This window comes from Columba livia, chromosome 3 (assembly GCF_036013475.1).
Source record: "Columba livia isolate bColLiv1 breed racing homer chromosome 3, bColLiv1.pat.W.v2, whole genome shotgun sequence".
NCBI classification, from domain to species: Eukaryota; Metazoa; Chordata; class Aves; order Columbiformes; family Columbidae; genus Columba; species Columba livia.
In genome coordinates, this window is record NC_088604.1 from 60,706,456 (window position 1) to 60,732,758 (window position 26,303).

At 37.7% G+C, this 26,303-nt stretch overlaps 1 protein-coding gene across 1 annotated transcript in view; it reads right to left on the reverse strand.

The window, feature by feature from the left end:
- The window catches only part of MAP3K5 (mitogen-activated protein kinase kinase kinase 5), a 104,017-nt gene that overhangs the window by 4,471 nt on the left and 73,243 nt on the right, over positions 1-26,303 (reverse strand). Inside the window, exons 13-26 of the mRNA XM_005509432.3 lie at positions 24,399-24,494; positions 23,584-23,665; positions 21,507-21,640; positions 17,062-17,189; positions 16,151-16,287; positions 15,416-15,521; positions 14,297-14,454; positions 13,634-13,811; positions 12,826-12,846; positions 11,549-11,726; positions 11,280-11,448; positions 8,108-8,293; positions 4,380-4,485; positions 1,767-2,007 (exon numbers count right to left, since the gene is read on the reverse strand). Coding sequence (XP_005509489.3) covers positions 1,767-2,007; positions 4,380-4,485; positions 8,108-8,293; positions 11,280-11,448; positions 11,549-11,726; positions 12,826-12,846; positions 13,634-13,811; positions 14,297-14,454; positions 15,416-15,521; positions 16,151-16,287; positions 17,062-17,189; positions 21,507-21,640; positions 23,584-23,665; positions 24,399-24,494 — 1,920 coding nt within the window. The remainder of the gene's footprint in view (positions 1-1,766; positions 2,008-4,379; positions 4,486-8,107; positions 8,294-11,279; positions 11,449-11,548; positions 11,727-12,825; positions 12,847-13,633; positions 13,812-14,296; positions 14,455-15,415; positions 15,522-16,150; positions 16,288-17,061; positions 17,190-21,506; positions 21,641-23,583; positions 23,666-24,398; positions 24,495-26,303) is intronic.

The following is a 26,303-nucleotide window of genomic DNA, read 5'->3' on the forward strand; positions in this document are numbered from 1 at the left end:
GATCAAAGGAAAACAATCAGAATACAATGCAAAAATCAGTATGTGAAACTGCTGCAATCTGTTATTTCAAAAAAGAGCTTCAGTAAAGATGAGGACTCATGAACAATATGCATCCAGGAACTCGGTCAGAGAAACTGCACACAGAGAACACACGCATAAACCTATCACTGACTTAGAAAGTTCAGCCTTTAAAGAACTGCAGCACCTTCATCCCTTCCTTGAAGCCTTTGTCAGCCTTAGAACCATCCGTGTGCTAACTCTTCCTTTGTAGTATGATTGTTCCCACAGCTTCATCTCTCTGCAGATCCATATTCTGTCCAGACAGGTGTGCTGTCACCTTTCAGTTCATTTATTCCTCCTCTATCCATTCTGATTGAAAAAGGCCTTCAGGCCAACAACAAAATCAACTATTTTCTCTTGATAACTTCTTGCTGCTTAAGCCAATAAAGCTTTAATTAATACTTTAACAACCACCCATATTATTTACCTCAATTTTTTTGCACGAATGACAGGATGTGATTATTTGGCAAAAGGCTTCTCATTTGAGAAAATTACAAAAAGCAAAGTGCTAAAAAAGAGTATCTCTACAAGTTTATAATTTCTGATGCTACTCCCCATCATAAATTCGGGAAACAAAGTGAAACAATCTAAATTATTTATGTATTTAAGTATATCAATAAGGCCATTAACATATTTCTCAGTGGTCATCACAAGCAAAAAAAACCTCAAAAATACTGATACTTTATTAAGAACAGTACAGTCTAACCATGGCAAAATTCTCAGACACATTTAAAAGTGCAATATAACAATTTAAATCGGAACAATAACTACAATAACTACAACGAATATTCTAGCAGCATAAGATCTGCCTTATTGAAGAAATACTGTCTTCCTATCAAGGTCATATTCAAAATATACTGAGGTCAGCAGGAAATCCAGTGTCAAATCAGATGCAGTCAAAGCTAAAGTACCTACTTTAACCAGACTATCTGGTATATTTTATTGAAAACAAAATTTTGTAGAAAATTATTTGGATAAAATAATGGAAACAAATTCATCTCTGACACTTCTTAAACAAAAAAAAAAAACCAAACAAACAAAAAACAAACAAACAAACAAAAAAAACCACAACAAAATAATTGCTTCTCAGGTTTAAAGTAGAATATATATATTTATGAAAAAATCCAATATCCAAATTTTTGGCTTATTTCTTCTTTTAAAGAAAATATCAATTTCCCCCCATCTTTCTCTGATGAAAAAAATTTATTTAATAAAAAGCTATCGCTTGCTGGTAAGCACAGAACCTGCTGCAGTGAATTCTGTGCACAAAACAAGTCTGAAGCAGTTTCCCTGTGGAGTTCACGTGTGGCTGTTGACTAGCTTGAGTTCATTCCCCAAGAATAACTATAGAAAAGAACAGCAAGCTCTGCCTCAATGGAAACAAAACATAATACCATTCATCAGCCACACACAGCATATGAAGGAGAGAAAAACCAGAAGCTTGGCAGCAAGCTCATTTTTTTCCAGACCTTCCTTGAAAGGGCACCTGAAATCAAGGCTGACCTTAACTTGCATCACTCTTGCTCTGAAATGAATAAAACTAATGTAAGTGGTCGATAACAGCTGAACAATGACTAATTTAAATTAATAACTTGCAGTACTATGGCATTTTTATACTGTCTCTAGTATTCTAGCACATATATATTAAAAGCAAACTAATACATACTGTCACAAGTAGGCTAGTGTCTCCTGGTGTCCAGACTTACCTGTTTGTCTCTAATTTTAGCCTGCCCAGCTGGACGCTCAGTGACCTGTGAGCAGCCTGGGAATCATGGGACACTGTAGAGCTGAGTGTGCTTACACCTGAGGTAGCTACTGCATCCTCCATGACAATGCAAGGCTGTTGGATAGTTTGAGTCTGGGGCTGTTCATCTTGATCTTCAACCTCTATGTCATCTTGATCTGCAGTATCACTTTCAGATGCAAGACTAAAATGTGGCCTCAATTCTATTAGTAACATTAAAATATAAGCAAAAGAAAAAAAACCAAATGTTAAAGGTGTTGACCATTAATACAAAAGTGACCTAAGTGACTATTTACAGATCATGCTACAACACTGGTTAAACCAGACCCGAAATTTCTGTTGCAAGAGAACAGATGATATCTCCTAGGGGTTTAAGACCACTCAGACCATAACAGCATCTTAGTTTATTGTTGGTTATTATTCAGCCTAACAAATGTTCAAAAGCTCTCCAAAACAAAAATCTGAATAGGATACTAGATTTGGCTCACATTTCATGTCAAATTGTGCTGAAGTACTATGTGCAACATATGTAATTTCCTTATGCTTTATTCCATTCTCAGTGGTTTGTAATTTCTAACATGTCTGACCTGAAACGTTTTATTAAACAAATAACCATTATTTCTCTTATATTCAGCTATTTGTGTTGTTGCTACTCTGGTACATTTGGCATTCTCTCATTATAAGAATATCATGTTTATCTAAAAATTGTATTCAAAGATACAGAGAGGAAACAACAAACAGACCCCTTTCCTGACAATTAAAAGTAGCACATTTACCTTCTACTTAGCAGAGAGAACACAATTTATTTTGTAATGAAGTACATTCACAGAACAGCACACACAAAGTTGTATGTGTACTCTGGTTTCTGTTATTCCCTGTTCAAACTACCTACCAGAGCTTAGCAGGTATGCAAGACATGTACACAAGATCTTACACTCCTACACAACCTATTATTGCAGAAACATCTGTTTGTTAATTCTAACTATTTAATATAAACCTTCCTTCCTTCAATTGTGGCTTCTTACTGCTGAGCATTCCCTCCCTTTAGCGTCTTCACCAATACATGTTCTCTTTTTTTCTGAATCACACTTGGTTTTGTAAACTTTTGTCCTTTCTGCTGAAGAACAAGTACATATCTCCTCTTTAGAAGAGGGATATTCATTCCTCAACCCATTTTGTCTCCATTTCAATCCTATGTGCCTTCTTCAAGACAACATACTAAGATCAGCAGAGCTGTGCTTCCTCAAAGAAGGGAGATTTATTATAACAGCAGTTACTCAAATATTGCCAAGCAAATGTCTGAATTTGCTTTGAATTTCTGCATCACACTAATAAGAACAGAAGTTCATTTTGCCACTGTTCACCACCAGCCAGTATAACCATACAACATATGCTTCTTACCACACCTAAAACATCCTGTAACTTACAGAAGTGTTAAGGTCAGAGATAAATCTTCACATCATTTTTAAAGAAGAGAGGAAAAAAATAAGAAAAAAGCCAGACATGGGCAAGGGGATGCAATCAGAAGTAGGACAAGACAATTAGAGAAGAGGCAGATGATCAGTGCCCAAAAGCTACCAGGGCACAGAGGCTTCTAAGTTTGATCATGTACAATTAATGCTGATACTGAGCTGTATGGGGAAGAACAGCCTATTAGGGAAGAATTCTACATCTCTCCTGTTATATAGCAATAAAGTACATGCCTGCTAAAGGTGTTTGGCATTCTAATCAAAAGACAGATTTTCCTTACAGCTCAAAAGTAAAACAAACACCCTATTTATGCCTTGCTGGTTGTGCTAGGGATATGGAAAATATTAAGGAAAACAGAAAGAGCTGTAACATCTGTTAGAATTTTCAGATCCCCTTGTTGATAGCTTAAGACTTATTCTGCTGCAGAAAACAGCAACATAAGTATTCTGACTTCAGACTTAATCATGTATTTGAAAACTCCATCACTAATTCCAGTGCAGGGAACAGTCAAATCACAAGGTAATAAGTTAGAAGCAGCAGAAAAACTAACTCTGGAAATAGAGTAATAACAGAATAGGCTACAGATTCTTCCACATAGACTCCTTCTCTCAGCTAAGCCATGCATTCAACTTACACAACATTGACAATACAATATTCGAACTGCATTTAAAAAAAATATTTTATTCTTCCCCTCCTTCAGACAGCTTCTGACCAGGAGCCAAGAGACTCTTCAGTGCCCCAAATGCACATCATCAATTTGCACTTTGTCAAACACCTTCCAAAAATCAAGCACATGCTGGCAAGCATTCTGTCCTTTGGATTTCAAGAGGCAGCACTGTACACCTCAAAAAAAATTCAGCCCCAGAGCACTGTAGCCTACTACAGCTTACTGCGTTGCAGAATGGTTTAGAAGACACACCTTGGAAAAGTGCTTTCCAAAATAACTTGGACGATACACTGATCAGTTTTTGAGTTGCAAAACTGACAGTGAACAGGAAAGGCCACTGCTGGTTTCAAAATCTTAAGTGATGCATCATATTTACAGCTCTAAAGCATGTTTAAAGAGAACAGCTAATAAATATTTGAGTATTAAGAAATGACTCACCTGGGACCAGAATAGTAATAGCAGTCTGCACAGCTTTTCGGATTATGCTGTCCAATGCAAACATCCAATGTGGCTTGATGTTATGATTTCGGAGAACTTTATTGACCTAGCAACAAAGAATTCAGTTCAGATGTTATATCCCCCCCAACTTAAAACTATAATATATGTCAGCATTATATAAAGTGTTTAAACTTACAGATGCTGTATCAAATCAGGCAATTAAAACTACTTCATGTTGTCATTAAAAGAAGAAAAACAGAAATATTGCAAACTGCCACTATTTTATTACAAGTCATGCGGTATTTCGTATTTTTTATCAAGTACTAGTGCCTATGTTAAGTGATTACTGATAACTGCAATACTGAAGTTTATTTAACCTTCATGGGTGTGGAGAGAAACTTAAAAGGAATGCAGGCAAGACAAATACCAAGGACCATATTATGAAAGGGTTGTAACTTAAGCTAATTATTCTTGTTATTTTTTGGCATAATTTTCAGTGCTTGCTCTGAGCAGTACTTATCTATTTTGAAGTACAATTGTAGGAAATATCAAATAACTAGTGTAATGCTACCCCTTGACTCAGAAAATAATTAATGTTAGTTTAAATAGTCAGGGGACTTCAGTTGCATGCTGTGTTGTTCTCTTTCTTTCTGCTTTTTACTTTGTACAGTAAGATAGTTTTCTACACTGGGTTGCTCCCCATTCCCTGCAGTCCTGCTTTCAAACCACTTTCATTTTTTACTCCCAGGTGCCTCTATGGATTCTCCATGTCACTTGCAAGAATGTTTCTACTTTGGGAAAAAAGTTTTCCAATTCCCAAATGACAGAGAAGAAGAAACATTGAGCTACAGTAAGCGGCAACAGCACAAAACAGACTTGGTGCTGTTTTCCAGGCACAGCAGCAATCCAAAGCAACAGACTCTGCAGGAGTAGAACTTCAGAAGTTGCAGGAAGATAAAAATGTAACTCTATTTAGAAAATTATGAAGTTACTCAAAATCTTACAAAGAAAAAAAGTAGCAACTACACCACTGCTTACTAAAAAAAATGTGGCAAGAAGATAACTTTACTTAGGTCTTCCAAAAAAACGGATTAGCTTAACTCTTTCATATTTTTATAACTTCTCTGTAAAAAATGACTGAAGTTATACAAATAATGCGTTCAGAAGATGTGCAAGAGTTAAGATAATATGATCAATAACATTTCTTAACTGCCCCAAAGCAACAGTATTCAGTAATGCAGTAATTAATGTGGGCACCTGTAGTGGGTTTGGCTGGGATGGAGTTAATTTTCTTCCCAGCAGCTCACACAGTGCCATTTTTCAGACTGGTGACTAAAACAGCCTTGATAACACACCCGTGTTGTTTTAGCTATTGCTCAGCAGAGCTTACACAGCCTCACCGACTTCTCTGTTTCTTCCCCTGCCCCACCAGTGAGTAGGCTGGGGGTGGACTAAAGGCTGGAAGGGGACACGGCCAGGACAGCTGACCTGAACAGACTGAAGTTCTGCAATAAAAGTAGGTGGGTAGTTTTACCAAAGGAGCTGTTGCTCAGGGACTGGCTGGGCATTAGTCTACTGGTGGTGGCTGACTGCTTTTGCATCACTTGTGCATTTTTTATTTTTTGTTTTTGCTTGTTGTGGGGTTTTGTGTTGGCTTGTTTGGTTGGGTTTCCCTTCATTTATTAAGCAGTCTTTATCTGGACCCACAAGTTTCCTCACTTTTTTTGCCTTTCCAGTTCTCTCTCCATCCTTTTGGGAGGGAATGAACAAGTGACTGGGTAAGGGCTTTCTCATACCTGCCAGCCAGGGCAAACCCACCATGGTACCCGTGTCTCCTCAGTTCTGCTGCCAATGGCCACGAGATGGCACTTGGACACCAGGCTTGGACTTGGGGAGCTACCAGCAGCCCCAGGAGCCTGCCTTGGGCCTGGCAGCTGGCAAGAGCTGGCCAAAGTCCCCCAAGACTTGCCCATAGCCCTCCCGGGCAGCATAGCTACTCTTTGCAAGCACCTCACACCTTCCTGTACTGACTCCTATTACCAAAACATTGACATGCATTTAGCTAAGTTCAGCCTATTTAAGACCTGAAGAAGCATGATGTAACTTTGTCAAAACACAACAATCCACTGTGATGAGATTTAGCTATTTGGATTACAGCACAAAACTACTTTTTCTTGGTTGCTCTGATGAGAATATTGTGATTATTAAACCTTGTTACTTGAGATTACCTTATTAAGTCCTGAGAACAAGGCAACTACTTTTCCTCATTTTGAGCAATATCCTAGTCTCTGCAGAATCTGAGGTTTTGATACTGATCTGGATTTCAGATTTCTATTACAGAAATCTAACGTATGTCAAAAATAAAAATTAACAGTGGGCACATAGAAAGCAAAGTTTTTCTTTGAACTTTCTGTGTGTTATCTTAGTTAAATAATACATAGTAATGGAAGACAATTTTATCAGTTAAAACTCAGAAACTTGTAATGATGAAGTTAACAGAAGAGGATAAAAAAAATTATAGAAAAGAACACGACTTAGGCAATTACCACTGAACAACTGATGCCCAACAACAGCTCTATTAGGAAAAAAATCAACCCAGATGATTATACTTCCCCCATCTCAATTTTTTTCTTGTCCTTGATTTTTTTTTTCTTTCAGGTGTCAAAACAGTAGTAATATGAGGCTAAACAGAATGGAGAGCTGAAATGTACTCAAAGTGAAGACTCAAAGAAAATTTCATTTGTGGAAGCCTCTCTTTTACAGATTCATTTCAGACAGGTTTTTTTGTAAACAGCATCTCATTCTTGTCAGTGTAGTCGACAAAAACAGTTTACATGCTATGCAATCCTTCTGACAGCTCTTGTACTTGTCAGAGTGCCTCAGGCTTAAATGTTAATAGAATCACCCACCTCAAATGCCTACCTGGATTGCCATTTCATTTTTACTACTTCAGTCTGGACAAGTTATGCCCAACACAGCTTCACCTTCCCGTGCTGGTTATTCATCTTAAGAAAATGTATTTGTTTTTCTTCTTAATGTATTTAAATGTTACTTCACAAGCAAATAGGCTTAATGCTTTCAGTAAACTAACTGCTTAAAGGGTATAATGTGTGTGTTTGCTTGCTCACTGTAGGAAATAATAAATTTTGCATTAATTATTAACAGAAAAGTAACCTGTTTTTCTTCCTTCTTATCCTGCTTATTACAAATTGAAATGAAAATGTCTAGTTTTTGTAGAAATCTGCTGCTAACCAAAAATACTAGAATAAGAACTCAATACAATATTGTAAGGTAGACTACTACTGGCTGCATAGAGTGGTTTAATGCATTAGTTTACAAGGGAGGCCAAATTCAAGAGATCTACATTTATGTAGGATAAGCCTGACATTCAGTGTTGGTCTTATTTACCAGAAAACTCTCCAAAACAAGGGTTTAAAAGGGCTTTTAAAAAGGCTTTACTGCTTTAGTATTATGACATAATGTTTACACAACCATGCTGAACCTTCTAGATCTTTAATCAGCAAAATCTCAACAGTTGTGTTCAGGGTCTGTGTCCTGCCAAAGGATCACTTGGCAACCCAACCAAGTCATGGCTGCGGGCTGGGTTTTGTTATTATAGCCCTCAAATATTATTGTTTCAGTAACTCTGAATGGAAGTTAACAAAGTTGCTTCTGGCTTCAAGCTTTTGGCAGTTTTGTGCAAGAAGTTCTTAGTAAAAATGACTTACAGCATCTTGAAAACCAAACAGCACAAGCTGCACTTGACTGATACCATGGCTGTCAAAGTCGAGCTCCAGTTTCAATTTTGAAAGAGTGTTTGCGATGATTTTGCGATCAGTGGACCGTACAAACTCTCTGAGGCTGGAAACCAGCGTTGTGATATGTTCCCATTTTAGCTTGGGTTCTTCAGCTCCCTGGTGGAAGAGAGAGGAAAATCAAGTTTTCATAGCCACCTTTTGAAATGTACACCCAGAGGGACTCTAGTCAATAACATCAGCTGGCAAAATGGATTTTCAGAAACTCTCCTGCTGCTGTTAAGGGAAAGGTGTGCAGCTGCAGGCCAGGTAACGGTAGCAGCATAACTACAGCAGCACAGCTCCCTGATAATGCAGATGACTTGACCAGAAAGTGGTCAACTTGGGTTTATATCAGTTACTGAAGTATGCGTGCACACTATAGTCTGTGTGTCTCATTTTACAGGAGTGAAAGGAAATTAATAAATATGCACCAAATATTACACCCTACTTCTAGTTGCAAATGTGTACTTTGCAATGCCTCTGATTTCAGAGTGCCTCTAAGAGACAACATGCACAGTCTGACAGTAGCATTTAAAAGAAGGGATTAGTCAAAGTTACACAAAAAGCTCAGCAAGACACTGGTTCTTCCCCACATAATTTTCCTTGATATGGAACTTTTAGACTTAGCTATTCTTAAAGCAGGTCTACTTGTCTCTCACCTTCCTATTACAATACCTAAGTACCTATTTTTAAAATTGTTGGTGTTTTTGAATGAGCTACCAAAGTAACAAAAAGCTCAAAAGCATTAATCAGAATAACCAGTGTAAGTAACTAGGAAGCAGAGGGCTGTATTCACTCTCTAAATTTAAGCCAACTGAATACAAATTTTAACTCCAAATCTTGAAAAATTAAGCCAGAGATAGAAAACCATAATATTTCATGTTGAACAACTAGTATGTGCTTATTCTGAAGGAAGTAATTATTTATATAGACTAAAGATATCTAACATTGATCTCTGTAACAGGAGGACATATGGTGTTTGGTTCTGCTGTATTTGCCTGTTCCATGCCATGATTATTACAGCTGGCCAGACATCAAGAACTTTTTGCCAAAATGCTGAGGTTTTAACTACAGTTGATTAATTCTTATCAGGATGAAGCAAAAACAATTCGATTATATGAGAGAGAAAGAAACTAAAAAAAGAAAAGCAGCTCTAGAGCAGTCAAACAGCCCATAGGCGAAAGAATCCATTTCTGACATAAAGGATCCTAGCCTCTGATCCTGATCTGCTTTGATTTGGTGTTTCCTCACTTCCTCAGCTGTGGCCGGGAACACCTGATGATTTGCTATACTGAAGTGGATGCCACATTCTGTCATGCAGTAGCTGATCTCTTTTTTTCGTGTAAATTTAAAAGCCATTAGGGCAGATAGGTGGACACACATCACACTGTAGCCATAGACTAGAACATCCAAGTCTAACAAGGTGCGCTGGGGACAGGGAAACCAGTATGGCTCTCTAATATGGAACAGTGAGCTATTCTGGGAGGGTCATTCTCCTCCCCTAGCTGCCACACCCAATGACCTAGTAGAAATCATTCTTACGAAAAAGCTTTTGTGAAGGGAAAAGTACTATCAAAGTCTAAATCCTGATGAGGCGTAACAAGCAAATCAGGCTTCCATCTATTGGTAACTTCTTGCATTTAAGCAGGACATATGAAACCAACTCAGCGTCCCCTTAGCTGCAGTTACCACCACTTTCTTGTAGTTTGAGTGGGCTTCCTACTCTTTGACCAGGGTCCCTCTCTCAAGGGAAAAAGTGGTGTTTGGGAGTCAGAGTTCTACATCCTCTGGAAGGGCAGATGCTTTGAACTCTTCAGGTCTACAACTCCGTGTCTCTGCTCCCACCTTGGGCTGTTCCAGCCACAGCTGAGGAAGTGAGGAAACACCAAGCATCCTCTCTGGATCTTGTGATTGAGTTTCAGCCTCTTGGAATCACTGATAATTCCTTTCATCCACATGCTAACAACTGCATCTATTATAGCAACACTGCAGCACAGCACAGATCACAGGCATCTCTTACTGCCTTCTATTTTAACACTTTCTATAGTTACCAGGACTATAGTCACCAGGACAACTGTGGGTTCGCCCCCCAATGCCACCAGGAGTTAAAAGCTCTTTTTATTGGTATGGCAGCAATTTCCAATTTCATTAACTGTTGTACATGCAGAAGAATCATATTGGTTTGCCTCATTTTCTAAACAGTACTATCTTTAGAAGATGAGTTGTCACATTTTATACAAACATGTTTTAGAGCAGCAATACTTCACCTTGAGAACGAAGAGAGTCAATTAACTACTAACACATCACAAACAATAACAAAAAAAATCATGTCATCCAATTACGGTGTTGCAACATTTAGCAGTGTGGTCATGACCTGTCATTCTGAACCAACACATCACCATGAATCACCCCACGAAGGAGTGGCAAAAGGTCATTCTGCAATTATTTTGTTGTTTGCTCTTACTCCATCTTCCCTCCCCTCCATATGTGCTCCCAACTGCTGTAAAGAATAGCTGCAACTTATTTTCTCACTAGCCTCCCCCTTTTCCCTGTTATGCTGTTAACTAGAAGGCAATGGTTTACCAGTTAGCCCCATTTTTTCTACACAATAACCTAACATAAGGCCAGAGCAGGCCAAAAGACCTAAACCTCCCTCTGTTAAACCAGTCAGACAGAAGATGGAACTATACTAAAAAGGGGGGCAAGGTAATTACCTCCTGGGGATGATCTGTCTTGCATGAGTTGAACCAACAGCCTCAGTCCCATTTAAAAAAAAACAAAAACAAACAAAAAAACACAGGCGAAATATAATACCATGAAATACCATTTTTTTTCTGTTGTCTGGCCAACACTAACACGCAGGCATACATATAATATTTACAAACAACACAAAAGGCATATGTAATGCAGTATAAACAAGTGTAAAGCCTATTTTTCATAGCCCACATAAAACAAACTGAAAGCTCACACAGTGTATGCTTTCTAGTTTAACTGAACTTTCTTCTTTAATTGCTTTACTATGTGTAATTTCAAAAGTTCCAGGTAATTGCAGATAAGTCTTCAAATTCCATAATGTTTTTGCTGCCTTTTGAAATTACTTTACCTGAGCCAAAGCTTCCATCAAGTTCCTCACCACCTGCTCTTGGTCCTCAGTTAGTATCCTGTGAAGGGTGGCTCTCCTTTCGCTATCCTTCTTCAGCATGAAAAACCCAGAATCTTTCTCTTCTGGTGAAGGAGGTGCACTGTGATCCTCAAAATTTTCATCTGGGATGCTGAATGAAAGATACTCGGTGAAAAGAAACTCTATGAAAACCACCCCAATGCACATATTCCTAATCTACTGTGTCATGTAAATGCCAGATAGCTCTTTACCTCAGAAAAAGGGACCGAATTCCCTTCCCGTCTTTTTCTCCACAGGATTTGGCTCTTGTTTTGAAAGAGAATGGATCAATTTTTAATTCCGTATCAGGTGAGACTGAACCATATTCACTGCTGCTACTTGTATCTTCCACCAGAACAGGGACAGGCAAGGATATACTCCGAAGATACTCTATTCACATAGGAATATTCAGAAATTAGAACTTAATGGTGCCATCACAGTTCTGAAGTGTTATTGAAGGTTATTCTTTTCAGAGGAAACAGAAAGACTCCAAATCTTCTCCTACACCATAACAAAATATTAAAAACAAAATTGACAAAAAACTTCCTCAAGCTTATTCTCCTGGAACAGTGTTATCTTTCAGTTATGTTTTATTCAAAAGCTTCCCAAAACAGGCAAACGCTGGGATCTTTTCAAGTTCACTTAGAAAACTTCACCACTGGAGTGAATGCAAATCTCAGACCACCAGTATACACTTTCAGAAGTAGCAAAATATTTCTACAGGGTAAGCACCTTCCAAAATCTTAATTTCATGTCTATTAAAAAAAAAATATATATATTTTATACAACACATAGAAATATAAATACTATAACACACATAGGATACATTTTAAATCAGATTATTTTGTATAAGTTTAATTAGTTCATAGTCTTCGACCAAACATAAACATGCACGTTAAGTCAGAACTTTCATTTTTAAATCCAGAGCACACACTAATGTCGCAAGAAACTATTCCTACCTATATCACATGTGCACATTTCAAAATGTACTTTGATAGCAACTTGCCATGAAGTTAACTATGTGTTTGTTTGTTTCCACCCCCCAGTTAATTTCCTGAAAGATATGACTGTCTCATAGCCAGGCCTGAAAAAGGGTCTCAAATGCATTATACTTTTTTCAGGTATAGAATTTAACCTAATAAAATTCTGTGTTATCTGCCTCCAAAAACCTTGGATCTATTTCTACTACAAACCAGCCATTTGGTTTCTTGTTTGGATTTCCACTAAAAGGCCCTGTAGCAACAGGGCAGCTCTTCAGGCCTGTATTACCCACCTGCCCAGACAAGTCAGTCATAGTCCGGTAGGATAACAAACAGTATTTTAAATTTGCACAATGAATTAGAAGTTCCTAACAGAGAAAGGTCACTTCTTTTTCATAATTGTGACCACTTCTCTTTGCACTATTTTAGTGTGACAAATTACACCAGAGTAAGTGATAACCATGGTATCTACACAGTTACATTTTCACAGAGAAAATGTTAAAACTCACCATTTGTGTTAGCTGAAAGAACTGTGGGAGAAAAACAAAGAAAAAAAGAAAGTTGAATGTGCAGAAATAAACTGAGAAAATAAGCACAGTCTACAGGATCACTCTCTTCCAATTATTATGGACTACCTGGACTCTCTCGTCTACAATCTCTAAAAGTGTAATTTATTATTATTTAAAGTTAATTTGAATCTGGCGGGTGGAAATCAAGTTAAAAGCACTCATCCAATGTCATCTTCGTTACCTAGTATTTTTCTTTTAGGTATCATGTTAAAAATATACAAAAGATATTTTCATATGTATATATGCACAGACACAGACTATGTCATTTGTACTCTCTAAACTTCTTTATTACTTTACGTAATTTACGACACTACAGGAAATGAGTACATGAAACAAAAATAATGCAGTGCATGCACATTTATGATGGGACAAAATTATTTTCCTCTTGTAGAAAATTCCCCTGAGGCTCAATAGCATGTTCTATCCTTTCACATAATGTACTCTATGCAAACATTCTTCGAGTGAAAACATATGCAACTGAAAAACAAACACAAAAGCCACACAAAACCATAAATAGACTTTTAGAAACCTTATTGGAAATATTTATATAAATCTCCACTGTGACAACAGAACAGAGTTCTGCAGTGTGTCTGCAGCAAGTTGCTAGAACAGAAGGTTAAAACTGAATAGTCATCGGGCATGGGGATCTGCTGTGTTCATTTTAAAGGTTAAGTCTCCAGTTTCAGGAAACAGTACCATCAGGAGAAGAGAAAAAAAAAAAATCAAGATTAAATTTAGCAATGCTTACCTGACAGTTTTGATGGAGACTTTCTTTTTTTGCTTGAAACCTTCAAGAATTCATCTATAAGTAGCTCGTGAGCAAAAGCTCGTTTATCAGGATCTGGTTCGAAGCAACGCAGTATGAAAGCCTTGGCTTCTGCAGACATGGATTCAGGAATCTCCGGGTGTATTTTAAACATTCCCACCTGTGGCAAATAAAGGGAGAAACAATGACATACATTGCTCTTTTCCCAAACATTAAATAGCATCCAAAAAGTGTTTACATAGTAAAAGTGGTATATTGCTCTCTAGTTTTGATATTACCTTTTGTAACTAATTTATTAATTAAAAGGACAAACTATTATAAACTGAATAAATAATTACATTTTTAAAGAAAAAAATGCAAGTAGAGGCTCCTGCAAAGCAGAAAACTGCTTCTTTCCTCAGTTTTTTTTTTGTTTTGTTTTCATCACCCAGGCTGCTGAATAGCTGCTGTTGCTCCATTACTCTCTTCAAAACTCCATAGCACTCCCACTCAGTGAATCAGCTCATTCTTCTTAGCATCTTCACTAACCAAGCATTTCCTTTATCTTCTTTTCCTGCAATCTCTAATTCTAGTTTCTCCAAAACAGTCATATGATTTCCTGTGTTAACAAATACTGGTCTGAGCTGCACAAGGAAGATGCCTGACCTTAAACATAGCTGCTTGTGGTTCGCCCAGTTCGTAAAATGGGGGCTTCCCTGTAGCCATCTCAATGATTGTGCATCCCAAGGACCAGATGTCTGCAGCCTTCCCATAGCCGCGTGGCCCTTTGTCTATGATTTCTGGTGCCATATACTGAAGGGTACCTGTTTAAAACATACTCATTTTTACTTAGGTGCAGTAATGACACAGACAGCTAAAGGACAAGAGGAACAAAAATCACTGTAGAGTGAGTGAGCAATATCGGGGGAGTTAAAAATAATACTCTTTATTATTAAAAAATTTCCATATCCATCCTACATAAAACTCAACATACTATTAAAAATATTACTTGTGCTAAAAGCATCTGATATGATCTACTGATCCAATGATATCACTTTTCAAAGTCAATGACAATTAGTAAGATGCTTCACAAGAAGCTTTGGATCAGACACAATTTTCACTTACTGTACTATAAATTCAGACTAAAATAAAGAAGATCACTCTGAATTGTATCCAGAGAGAAACAGGATGTGAAGCCCAGAACCTGAACCAAAATCTGCAGATAATATGAACATTTTTTTCTCAAGTAAGGGCATCAACTTGACACATCATTCTGCATTCTGTTCCATTTAGAGCAGAAATAGAAGAGCAGAGGATGGATTTAAAATAATAGTCATTTCTCATTTTGTATAATTATTTAATGCAGTGCAACTGTATGATTTAACATCCAAACCAAATTACCAAGCAGAACGAGGATCAAGTTAATGACAGGCTCAGTAGATTAGCAATTCTGGAGCTGGAAGCTAGAATGTCCAAGCCAGTCAGGAAAGAAAAACGTTAGTCTTCTATCAGCAAGATGAAAAAAACACGCACACAGAAGAGACAGACTCAAATACAACACAGGCAAGAAACAGCTCTTCTGTTGTAAAGGACTTTCACATCTCAAGTAGAACTTCCAAAACAGCATTCTCTTTGGACAGTTTATAGCTTAAGATTGGATATACAAAGAGTTATTCTTGCAGAAACATTTTATATCACTTTGAAGTCAATGAAAGTTCAGCAGCTGTGGATTCTGACCCTACAAGCACAGTTTGAATGAGGGAAGAGCCTCCTTTGGGCACATACCAGTGAAAGTTTCAGTACATGGGTTGATTCCTGCAAGTCTCTTTGAAGTTCCAAAATCTGAAATCTTTAACACTCCACTGTACGTGTTGATAAGCACATTATCACCCTGAGGAACAGAACATTCAGAGCAATTATTTTTCACTGCTGACTCTTCATCTAAGACTTTTTGAATAGCCTGTTTCTACAATGCACTTGTTAGTAACAATTACTTCCTAAGGCTCTTAAGAGGGGAGATGAAAGAGGAATCAATAGTGTTCTTGCTTTACGTAATCCCATAATCAGAAACTTTATCTCAAAGTGAACTTCCCCTACTACAGAAATTCAGTTGACAAATACTAAGAGAGAGAAAACATAATTTTATTTTATTTTTTTAAAGGAAGCCTTTTCATCTGCAATCTCTTCGGAAAAGAGCCTGTTAACATCTCATCCACAACCATCTCCACTTCTAATATGCTTTATGAAAGTTTGACCATGTAATTGAAAACAGAAATAAAAATATCCACTTTATCACATCTTAAGTATCTACACATCAGTTCTTCTAAAATAAAAACAATATATTTTGTTGGTGCAAGTTCAAATCCACAACAGTTCACTTACTAACCCACACTTCAGAACAGCAGAGAAGGTATGTGACAAGGAAGAACTTTCAGAAAAAAAGCTTTTAAATTACAGGACAAATAAATGGTTATGCAGTTACATAACACTATCAGACTTAAAGTCCCTGTAAATCCTTACCTTTATGTCTCGATGCACTATTTGATTATCATGGAGGTATTTTAATCCTTCAAGAATCTGCTTGGTGTAAAAGCCAATTGTCTGCTCATTGTTTTTTAATGGTCCCCATTTTGATCGTAGAAGAGCAGAAAGGCTGCCTATAATTTTGGAAAGCAAAAATGTGAGAGTAAAAGTCTAATTAAATTCTGCCTTCTCCCCCAAAGGAAAAAAAAAAGTAATAAACATCAATCCCAAACCAAGTGTTGGCACCTCTACTATAACCAAAGGCCCCTCCAGGAGAATGCTTACTTGCATCATAACTTGCCTGAATAATTAAAAAGAGTCTCAGTATCTCCACTGGCCTCAGCTGCAGCAGAGCAGCACATCAGAAACCACTAAACAACGTGCTCATGTCTCTCCTCTGCCTGGAGAGTAGTTGCCCCAGAGGAATGTTGTAAAAGAATGAAGAGGGGTGGATGCGCATACGCATGTCTTTGTACATACACCAAATCCACCGTTTCTTGAGAAGTGGGATTTTTGTTGTGTCTGGTTGCTGCGAGTTCTTTGGTCTCAAACAGAAGCAATAATCATCACTCTCCATTCACTGTGTCAGATACCCAGGGAAGGCTCAGCCATCTGAGACTCAATACAGCCTTTCCAGTAGGATATAACCACAGGTCATCTCACCTGTAGCTAAAAGGAGCCCACTTGCCACAGCAATGATCTGTAGCACATCCCATCTAAATACTGAATTAGAGGACTCAAAGCACTTTGAAGACACACTCTTCCCCATTAATTTAGGAAAGAGATATTAAAGAATATTACATTTGCATGGAATATATCTGGTTGCAGTACTACAAGTTTTTATATTTTTAAAATATTAAAAAACCCAAAACCAACCAACCACTACACCAGTCTCCCCTACAACTTACCTCCTGGCACCTGTTCCATGAATATCTTAATGAAGCCATTCTCACTAAGAGAGCCTAAATACTGGACAATGTTCTTATGTTTGAGATGCTTATGCAAAGCTATTTCTTCATGCAGAGGCTGGGAGTACCTGGAAAGAAAAGCAACAGTGTATTCAACATTGACCTTCAGGAAGGAAGTCTTGTGTTTACTGCAGTAGCTGAAGTTCTACTTTAGGTCCCATGAAACACATTTACACTGAAAATGACTGTTAGATGCATTTAGCAACAGGGGTTGTGGCCACCACATACTAAAAAAAAAAAAAAAAAAAATCATATATACATAGACATAACATATATAAAATATACATAATATTGTGTATTCATACACACAAAATGTTGTAACTCTACATAGATGGACTGAGTAAAACAAAGGCTGTGGAAGTAACTCCTCTCCAGCCTAACTCAAAGAAAATAAACAGTTGGGCAAGCAGTCGGCTTCAGACTAGTGCCAAAGTGAACTAGTAAGTCAGAAAGTTACTCTGGAATTAAAATCTATAATGAAAACAAATCACCATATAGATTTTAATTAAAGTAGGAGTCTTATTTGAAAGCAAGAGTGGATATCTATCAGAGTAAGAAACCAGGAATCATTTCACAGGGAGATATTCAGAAGAACTGATCAAAACAATTTCAAATGTAATTTAGTTCAATGTCAAGTATTTTTTCCAGAGACAAACTTTTCAGCTGCCCTTTTGCCAAGAAGGTTTCTGGAGTCCAGATCCTTCTGTGTTGTGGAACACTACCAGAGCTCAGCAGCTGATGAGCTCTCTGAGCCAGCCTGAACACTGCTCTTCTAACCAGGGGTGAGCTAGGAGCAGGTCAGCTCCCAGGTTTGCATATTGTCTGGCAAAACGTAGACAATGCACCAAGAATCTGGTGGAGTTTTCACTAAAACACTAACACCTGCAGTCAGACTTTCAGGGTAGCTGACATAGATGAAGGACACAGACCTTCTTCTATCCGTCCAGATGTGAGAAGGAGCTGCAGAGTCTTGAGCAAGCAGAAGATATTCAGATGCTTATACTGAGGGAGAACTGAATGTAACTGCAAACTCAACCTTGCAGCTACTTGCCACCAAAAGGAATAGTTTTACTGACACCTTCACCAGGTTACTCTCAGCACAGACTTCACACCAACACTGTTACATTCTCATCCTCTAATGAACTAGCAGAAAACTTATTTTATTTATTGGGGCTTGAGGAGATAGCTTCCTGCTGCCTTGGTTCCAGGAGTCTGCTGTCCCTGGACCCAGTGAGGTGCCAGTGCCAGGAATACAATCAAAGCACAAATGCAATGGAAGTTTTTAGGGGAACACTGCCTGCGAACTCCCCTCCCTTTTGGGGTAGGTAGTTACCAGCTCACCCTATCAACAGCATCAAGTTAGAAGTGGAGGCTGAACTCTAAAGAAAAAAAAAAAAGATAAAAGAAAAGGTGGCCATCTGAAAGTCCCTCTGGAAAACAACTGTTGCAGAAAACAAGGAAAGCAAAGTATTTGGTTAATGAAAACTGTGAATATGCAGCTCCAAGTCTTTACTAAAAACTCATTTGAGTTTTGGCTTGCCTCTCCGCACATGACTTCAAAGATTCTGACTACACTGTTAGTCATTCAGAAATGAAAATCAAATATTATATCCCTGAGTCCTACTAATGGGATATTCATTCAGAGCAGCAACAGCAAGGCCATTATAATTCTTCCCTCTGCACAGTTAATTGCATCTTGAGCAACTAAAATAATTTAGCAAATAAAGCCGTAAGAATATTCTCCAGGGGGATGAAGCATTTGTAATTTTAGAACTAAGTCATTAGAAGATTTTAAATGGTATAAAGAAGAAAAACCTCTAAATCCTAGAAAGCTAAATCTTATTACCTACCTAATATGATTTTACTTTAACTTGAAAGTTGATATGGCCACTGGTATGATTTTGTAGTACTGGAAATGCATTTGAGGGCAACAGTACTGCAGGCATGTTTCCTTTTCTTTCACAATGTCTCCATAATCTAACATTTCCTGACAATTAAGTAAATTATTCAGTGGTTTATATTTAACTTACAGTGGTATAAAAAACCTCACTGTTTTTGTACAGAAATCATTGCATTTCTAGCCATGTTCTGACTCAGAACTAAGTTAATTCTTACAAATCCAAAATACGGTGATTTCTACTTTGGAAGTGGTAAGAATTAACTTTGGAGATTAACCCTTTTCTTTCTATAGATTTCTTTCAAAGTACTAAAAGATCAGGTTATAAATAATCAGAAATAAAATAATAAATTTTAATACTTGAAATTTGTCCTGGAAGCCTGTAAATATTTTTGAAAGTCTACAAGAAAGACTAAGAGCTTCTTAATGATCTCTTTTCCAGTATGCTTTACACATTGAACCTGAAACCTTTTCTATTGAAAATTCTTTTAAAATGTTTATTGGAAAAAAAAAAAAAAATCTGTGGTTTGTTCCCCACCTCCTTTTAAAGTATTTAATGCTCTATTCAGGCTATCTTTCTATTAACCACAGTCACTACAAACAAACTTCTTAGCATATACAAAACTTGCAACTCTGCTTTTGAGCCAAGAGGTTGTTTTACATAATTTCTCAGAAAGTAAGGACTCATTATAACACATCTTGAAGTTAAATTTACAGTAACAATCTAGAGGATGGCAAGGATTCCCTTTTCCATTATCTATGTTCTACTATCTTTAAAATATGAGTATGGAAAAATTATTAGATCACACATGTATCCATACTGAACAGCCAATATACACATTAATTCAAAAAGATTTCGTAGGATTCATTTTTAAACATCAATGAAAAGAACAACTAAGTGAGGACAGAATAACCAAAGGAAGGTCCACAAGAGAGACCCATGAAAAAGAAACTGAGCTAAGACACAGGGAAATTACACAAAGAAAACTTTAAAAGAGTTATCGCACAGTGTCCTGTCAACATCTAGGCTCCACTACAATTTAAATAACAGTATTTGATGCGGGATAGGTTGTAGAGAACAATGGTCCTTTTCCACAAACAGCAGTTTTACCCAAGGGACATCCATTCTAGATATAAGTGAGTGGAATAACAGCCATTGTGGTGGGTTAGAACAGCCTCTTGTATCTGTTTTGAATACCAGCACTCTAAGATGCCTGCTTTGCAGGGACGGGTAAAACCAGATTTCTTCCTGATATTAGCTGTAGATTGAACACTGCACAAACAAGGATACAGCTATTTCCTCCTGTGGAGGAAATGCAGTATGCCAAAATATGAAAAATCCTGCTGAAGGACAAGCTATCCCTTAGATCACAGTAGTAAACAAAAAAAGCCAAATCGGTAAAAGTAGACAAGAAACTTGGAAATACGGATTCCATTCCTGATTGAAATGATGGGCAAAAATTCACCAGTTGGTACACTCAGTATTTTACCTACATGCATTTAGTATGCAATTCCTCCTACTACCCAAGAGGTGTTCTGTCTTCATCAGATCTTCCTTCTTAAAAATTATTTGTTTAACCAAGGGATTTATCTTTCTGTTACCAACCACGGCAATGACTATTTCCTGCTTTTTAAAATTTTCCTGAACATGAGCCTGAGTTACAGTCTTGATAATATTCCACAGTCTGTCTGAAAGGTACTTTAAAGATCCAGGCCCTCAAGTTACTTGTTAAGAAGCAGCTTGTACAGCACTTGACTACAAAAATCAAAGGCTAATGTAGAATTTAAGAATAACTTGACAGTTTAATACAGTCAGTTTCATTTGAAAAAAACCTTTATATTTCCTGTCACTTTTATCACAGTATCTGTGGAAAGCGAGGTATTCAAAATAGGATATACTGCAAGCTTTCAGATATACAAGTACCAAGGACATCAAGTGTCTGCTCTTCACAAGGCAGCTTTTATAAGTGAGTGAGAGCAATATATATAAAGAGACTCTGCTTTAAAAAAAATGGTGATAAAAATGTAATTCCAGGTGATTCATTCTAATGTTAAAGGGTTTCATAATAAATGATGCACAAACAGGAAAGGAAAATGCGTCTACCAGCAGTTCATAGTTTTAAAGGACACCACAAATAATGAATTTCAATAATTCTTTTACAAGGACTTGCCTAAGCAAACAGGGCTGATCACTAAGTGTTTGAGTGTGATTTTTGTAATTCAGCAATATTTATTTTGCAAAGAAAAAATATTATTAAGTACTAGTACCAAAACCGGTAAACATCTAAAGTCTCAGTTGTGATTATAATTTATACTGCAACTTGGAAACATCTAATCATAACAATAGGAAACACTACTATATACCACAGACAGGTAATGTATGGGCAGCTTTGTAGAAGAGGTACTCTCCGATCAGCAAACTGGTTGATCACATTACTGATGAAATTATGTAACGCACAAAATCTGGAATCAGCCATAGTTACTATACCTGCTGTCTCTCTCTGGTATTTCTTTAATAGCGATTCTGACTTGATTGCTCAGATCTCGTCCTGCATATACAATACCGTAAGTTCCTTTCCCCAGAACAACTCGTTCACCGTTTTCATCATATTCATAATCATACTGCAAAGCAAACAACAACGTGAAATGAAACAGAGGGATACAATTTATTCCATCTGACACTGTGCTCAGAACCAAGGCACCTAGGGTGCTAGTTGCTTTCTGCAGACCACGGAGTAAAAAAGAAAAACACTTCAAGAAGACAATTCGGATACCATACCGAGATGCCTACATTTCTGCAGTGGCTGTACAGGGAGCACTGGCTTCTGAGGTATCCATTGCAGGTAAGCACATAAAGCTACGCTGTTCCGTGCAGTTATTATACAATCATCTGTCTTCCTCAACAGCATCTGCTACTTGCTGGCAGCTGCTGTAGAGACCAAAGAAGATGACAGAGGGCACTCCACACCCAGTGGAGAACTCCAGCTCCCACACACACAGCACGCAAGGCAGGATGCACTTAATTTGCTCCAGATGCTCTCCTGACCTGACCACATCTTCCAAAAACAGCACAACCTCAATTTGGTCAGTACCAGGTCAGCCAGCAGAGCATGCCAACAGAGGTTAGTCAGGATTGCAGTGTATTAAGTGCAGTTTCGGGTGAATCTGAATTTCAAAGAGTTTAAAGCCAGTCAGGGAATGGTCATTAGATAGATTATCTGTTCTGTCCTCTTGTGTAACACAGACATGTAATTTCACACGCTCACTCCCATGCTAAGCCCAGTAGCTTATGCCTAGATAAAGTATTTTTTCTTTTCTTCCAAATAAAGACTGCTATCTTTTTAATAGAAGAGAGAATCCACTACTTCTTTACTATTTTGTTTCAACAATTAATTACCCTCATGGTAAAGTCATGCCTCTTAATTCAAATTTCTGTGGTGTTACTGTATTTCATTATGTTTTTCTTCAATAGACTAAAGAGACCATTAGCACATAGTAATTTTCCATGTAAAATAATTACCCACTGTAACCAAGTTACCCACTGCTTTTCTTTTTGCTAAAACAAACAAATTAGACACCCTGAGGTTCTCATTATGGGCTATTTTTCTATCCCACAAGTTACTCTAGTGGTTTCTCTTTGTCTCATCTCCAATTTCAGATGTATTATAAAATGCTAACATCGAAACTGGGACAGAGGACTGTCTGTATTCATTATCCTGCCTGACTCTCTCAGGTGGTTCTGGGTGTCTCTGGATCTTTGGGACACCAGATTTTCATGTGGGTACACAAGTTTTGATATTCTATGCTGTTCCCTGCCACCTGAAAGAAAGCCTGAACACCCCAAGTACCGCATTGCAACTAATGGCCCTGTACTCACTTCTCAACTATGTGTACACTCAGACAGAAGCCCAAGGTAAGAACAGCGGGTACTGGCATGCACCGGCAAGCTATAAACAGGCTAAGAGGGGTGGCAGCAGCAGGAGGGCATCCTAAGCTTCAGCGTGAGTTAGCGATACAAGGGTACACACAGACACCCAGCAGCACCAACATCATCCAATGTGAGTTTGCTGTTCATTGCCCTGCTCGCCTACAGATGGTAACCAGCAAGGACAACCCTTCCCCTACCACAGTCACATCCTAACTTCTTATGCAGGTGACCTGCCAATAATGTCAGCATACATGATTCCAGTGATGCATGAAATAGACAACATATAGTCTTTAAAATCTGAAGAGATGCTAATGCTGCCAGGCTGTGATTACACTCTGAGGTAACTGTTACAAGAGTTGCTCTGTAACGACTTGAGAATTCTAAAGTACCTTCTCAAGTGAGTATGCTAACTGAAATAAGAGCGATAAAGTTAGGCTGCTATAAGAACTACATGAGGACCATTAAAAATAATCATTAATTTATAAACAGTAGACAATAAAATTTTGTAAACAATAACTTGTTTAACTTCTTCCAAAGAAGGGACGAGTAATTTACTCCCTTCAGTGAAATGCTATGCTAGAAGCCCCAAATTCTTGGTATGCTGGGGAAGAACAAAAAGATAAAGTAGTAAAAATACCTCTAGAGAGTCTCCATCACATTCCCCTTCCTCTGTAGTCTTCCCTATTTCTTCAGTGATACTGTTCACCATGTCAAAAAACCTGTTAAAAGGGGGCAGGGGGAAAGGCAAAAACACACTTGAGATTGTAAGGAGAAAGAGAATGCTTCTCACTAAAGTAATGAATGAACGAAGCTGCAGCCTTTTTTAGCACAAAAAGACATGAAGTTTCCTCCGGGAGTGCCTTCTGGATCAATTCAAGACCACAGCCCTCAAGCTTATGGAGCAGAGATACAGCTTAGAGAAGCTGAGCCACTGCTAATTTTGTGCAACAAACCCTTGCTAAGTTTCCTCTAGGGATACTGGTACAACCTTACATATGTAAACATGATGTTAATGTAAAGGAAATTAAGTATGCCTTATCATAATCATAAATACGATTTTAGTTACAGTGAAAGAAAAATCTTAACCAGGTCTTGTTGTTACCCCAAATGTTCCCATTTAAAATTTAGGATGCTTTGTCAGATTCGGGGAAACAAACATTTGTAGTAAGCCTTAATATGACTATGAGAAAAATAATCCCAAAGTGTGTAAAAACAAAAACGTCATCATATTTGTTTCTCATGTTTATCTGAGCCTGCACTTTGACTCTTCAAACCTCGTAGATGTCCAGGGTATGGCAGAACTAAGCCTTTGCAAGAAAGATGGTGATCACAGAGGGTGCTCCAATCAGCTTCCACCACAGTTCTGAAACAGTCAACCCCTGCTGTGTATGCAGCCACCATCTACCCCATAACAAGTCTTATTTTTTGTCTGAAATAATAACAGTGACACACCTTCTGCAATGAAGTTCTGTGCAGAAATAGATTTGAAAGTCATCCGAGTTGTGCAGCACATAGAGGAAACAGCACCGTTCTTCAAACTTCGAAATGCTGAAAGAACAGCCAAGCGGAACATGTTATTGGAAAGATGCATTTGGACTTTTATCGGCTGTCAGACCATACAAATCAGCCCATTTAATAAGGGAAAGCACCAGACTAAACCTAAGTAAGCATAGTTTTTCCTTACTGTAAAATTACACTCTTGTATCCTCCAAAGTTCACATTCTGCTGTTTCCTATCATCTGGCTTGCCCACTAGTCCATACATTGTCCAAGAAAGAATAAAAGCAAAGAAGTTAATCAAATTATTTCCATTGACTTAAGTATTTTTTGTCTCCAGTGCATTTAGGTAAGGCCCCTAATTTCTACTCCTGCAGCCAATATGAAACATCCTTTCAGGATGACATCAGAAAGCTGGACTTTGAACTCAAATCATGAGTTCTTCCCGCTTTAGAGATCAACTGCAGCTCAACCCTAAACACAAAAATTTCTGATTTGCTCCTCGTGAACTGGTACATTGATAGTATGTTGGAAAAACATTTTCAAGCGAAGATAGCATCAAAATATGGGGCAAATTATTTTACCAGTCCTGGCCAACCATGCCTTTCTTCAGTTTTGGTTTTATCTGCTATAACAGAACAAAGATAATGAAGAAATACATATGCCATTTTCTTATGGATGCACAGATGTCTCCACAGAAGAGGTGCAAACTCTGGTACAGTTGTCATTACTGTGCTCCTTAGAGAAAATATTAAACATTATTTGAAATACTTCTTTCTGCAACTTGGTCATATGTTGAGTGCCAGGTGTCAAGCTGGCAAATACTTGTAATTTTCAACCTTTAATAGGTTGTCTGATTCTTTCTTCCTTTTATGATTCCTCTACTGTAGAGTCCCGTAACTTTTGATAAACAAATGGCTCTTTAGACAAGCTGGGGCTGCCTTTCATAAAGCTACTTATGAGAAGAGCAAGCTTTATTATAAGAGTATTTGTCTTTCGGTGTGGTGACTGATTTATTTTTATGTTAGGAAAAATTTGTAAGTGCTAAGTAATGTACGGATCTGGGAAGACAGTCACTGTCTCCAATTTATAAACTAACTTTTAATTCAAATGTTTTCAAGCATAAAGGTAAACTCTCCAGATATGGAGTAACTTGGGTTTGAACTTCTGTGCAATAGGGTTCCTTACTGCCACTGACTCTGCTCAGCATCCTGAAGACCAACACCACCTGGAAGAAAGTAGCTACTAAATAGAGATTACAAAAATATGGACTGTTTGACCAATGCAATTCTCATTATTTCCAAACAAACTAAACTAAAAGTAACTCATGTATTTCAAGTTTAATGTGAGTTTAAACATTTCACTGATTAAACTGTCAGTTTAAACCTGATGTGCACAGAAGTCACTATCACAGCAGTAAATTAAAGGGTAAGAATGTGGAGTGTACACAGAGGGCAGGCAAATCCATAAACATTTAAGGCCTTTAAGTGAGTATTTATATTGCTTATACATTGCTTTCCTGCCTGGGGGAAAAAATAAAATGTTAAAGTGAAAAAAAGATTAAAAAAATACTAGGTCATAAAGAGACAAGGTAATTCACTCAGGAAATGCCTCGTTCTTACGGTTCTTAAGTGCACATAGTACCCACCAACTTCTACAACAGCAGAATTGGGGCTGAATTTGCAAAAGTCAGAAGACAAACAGGGAAGCACAATGCAATGTGGCCTTGTGCCCAGCTCCCGTGTGTCCAGAACTGCCCTTAGTCCAGGAGAAATACTACGAATGCTGTAACTGCTGCTTTCTAACACTTCCCGATGAAGCAGCAGATAAAACAGTTGAGCACTGGCAGCAACGACGGAAG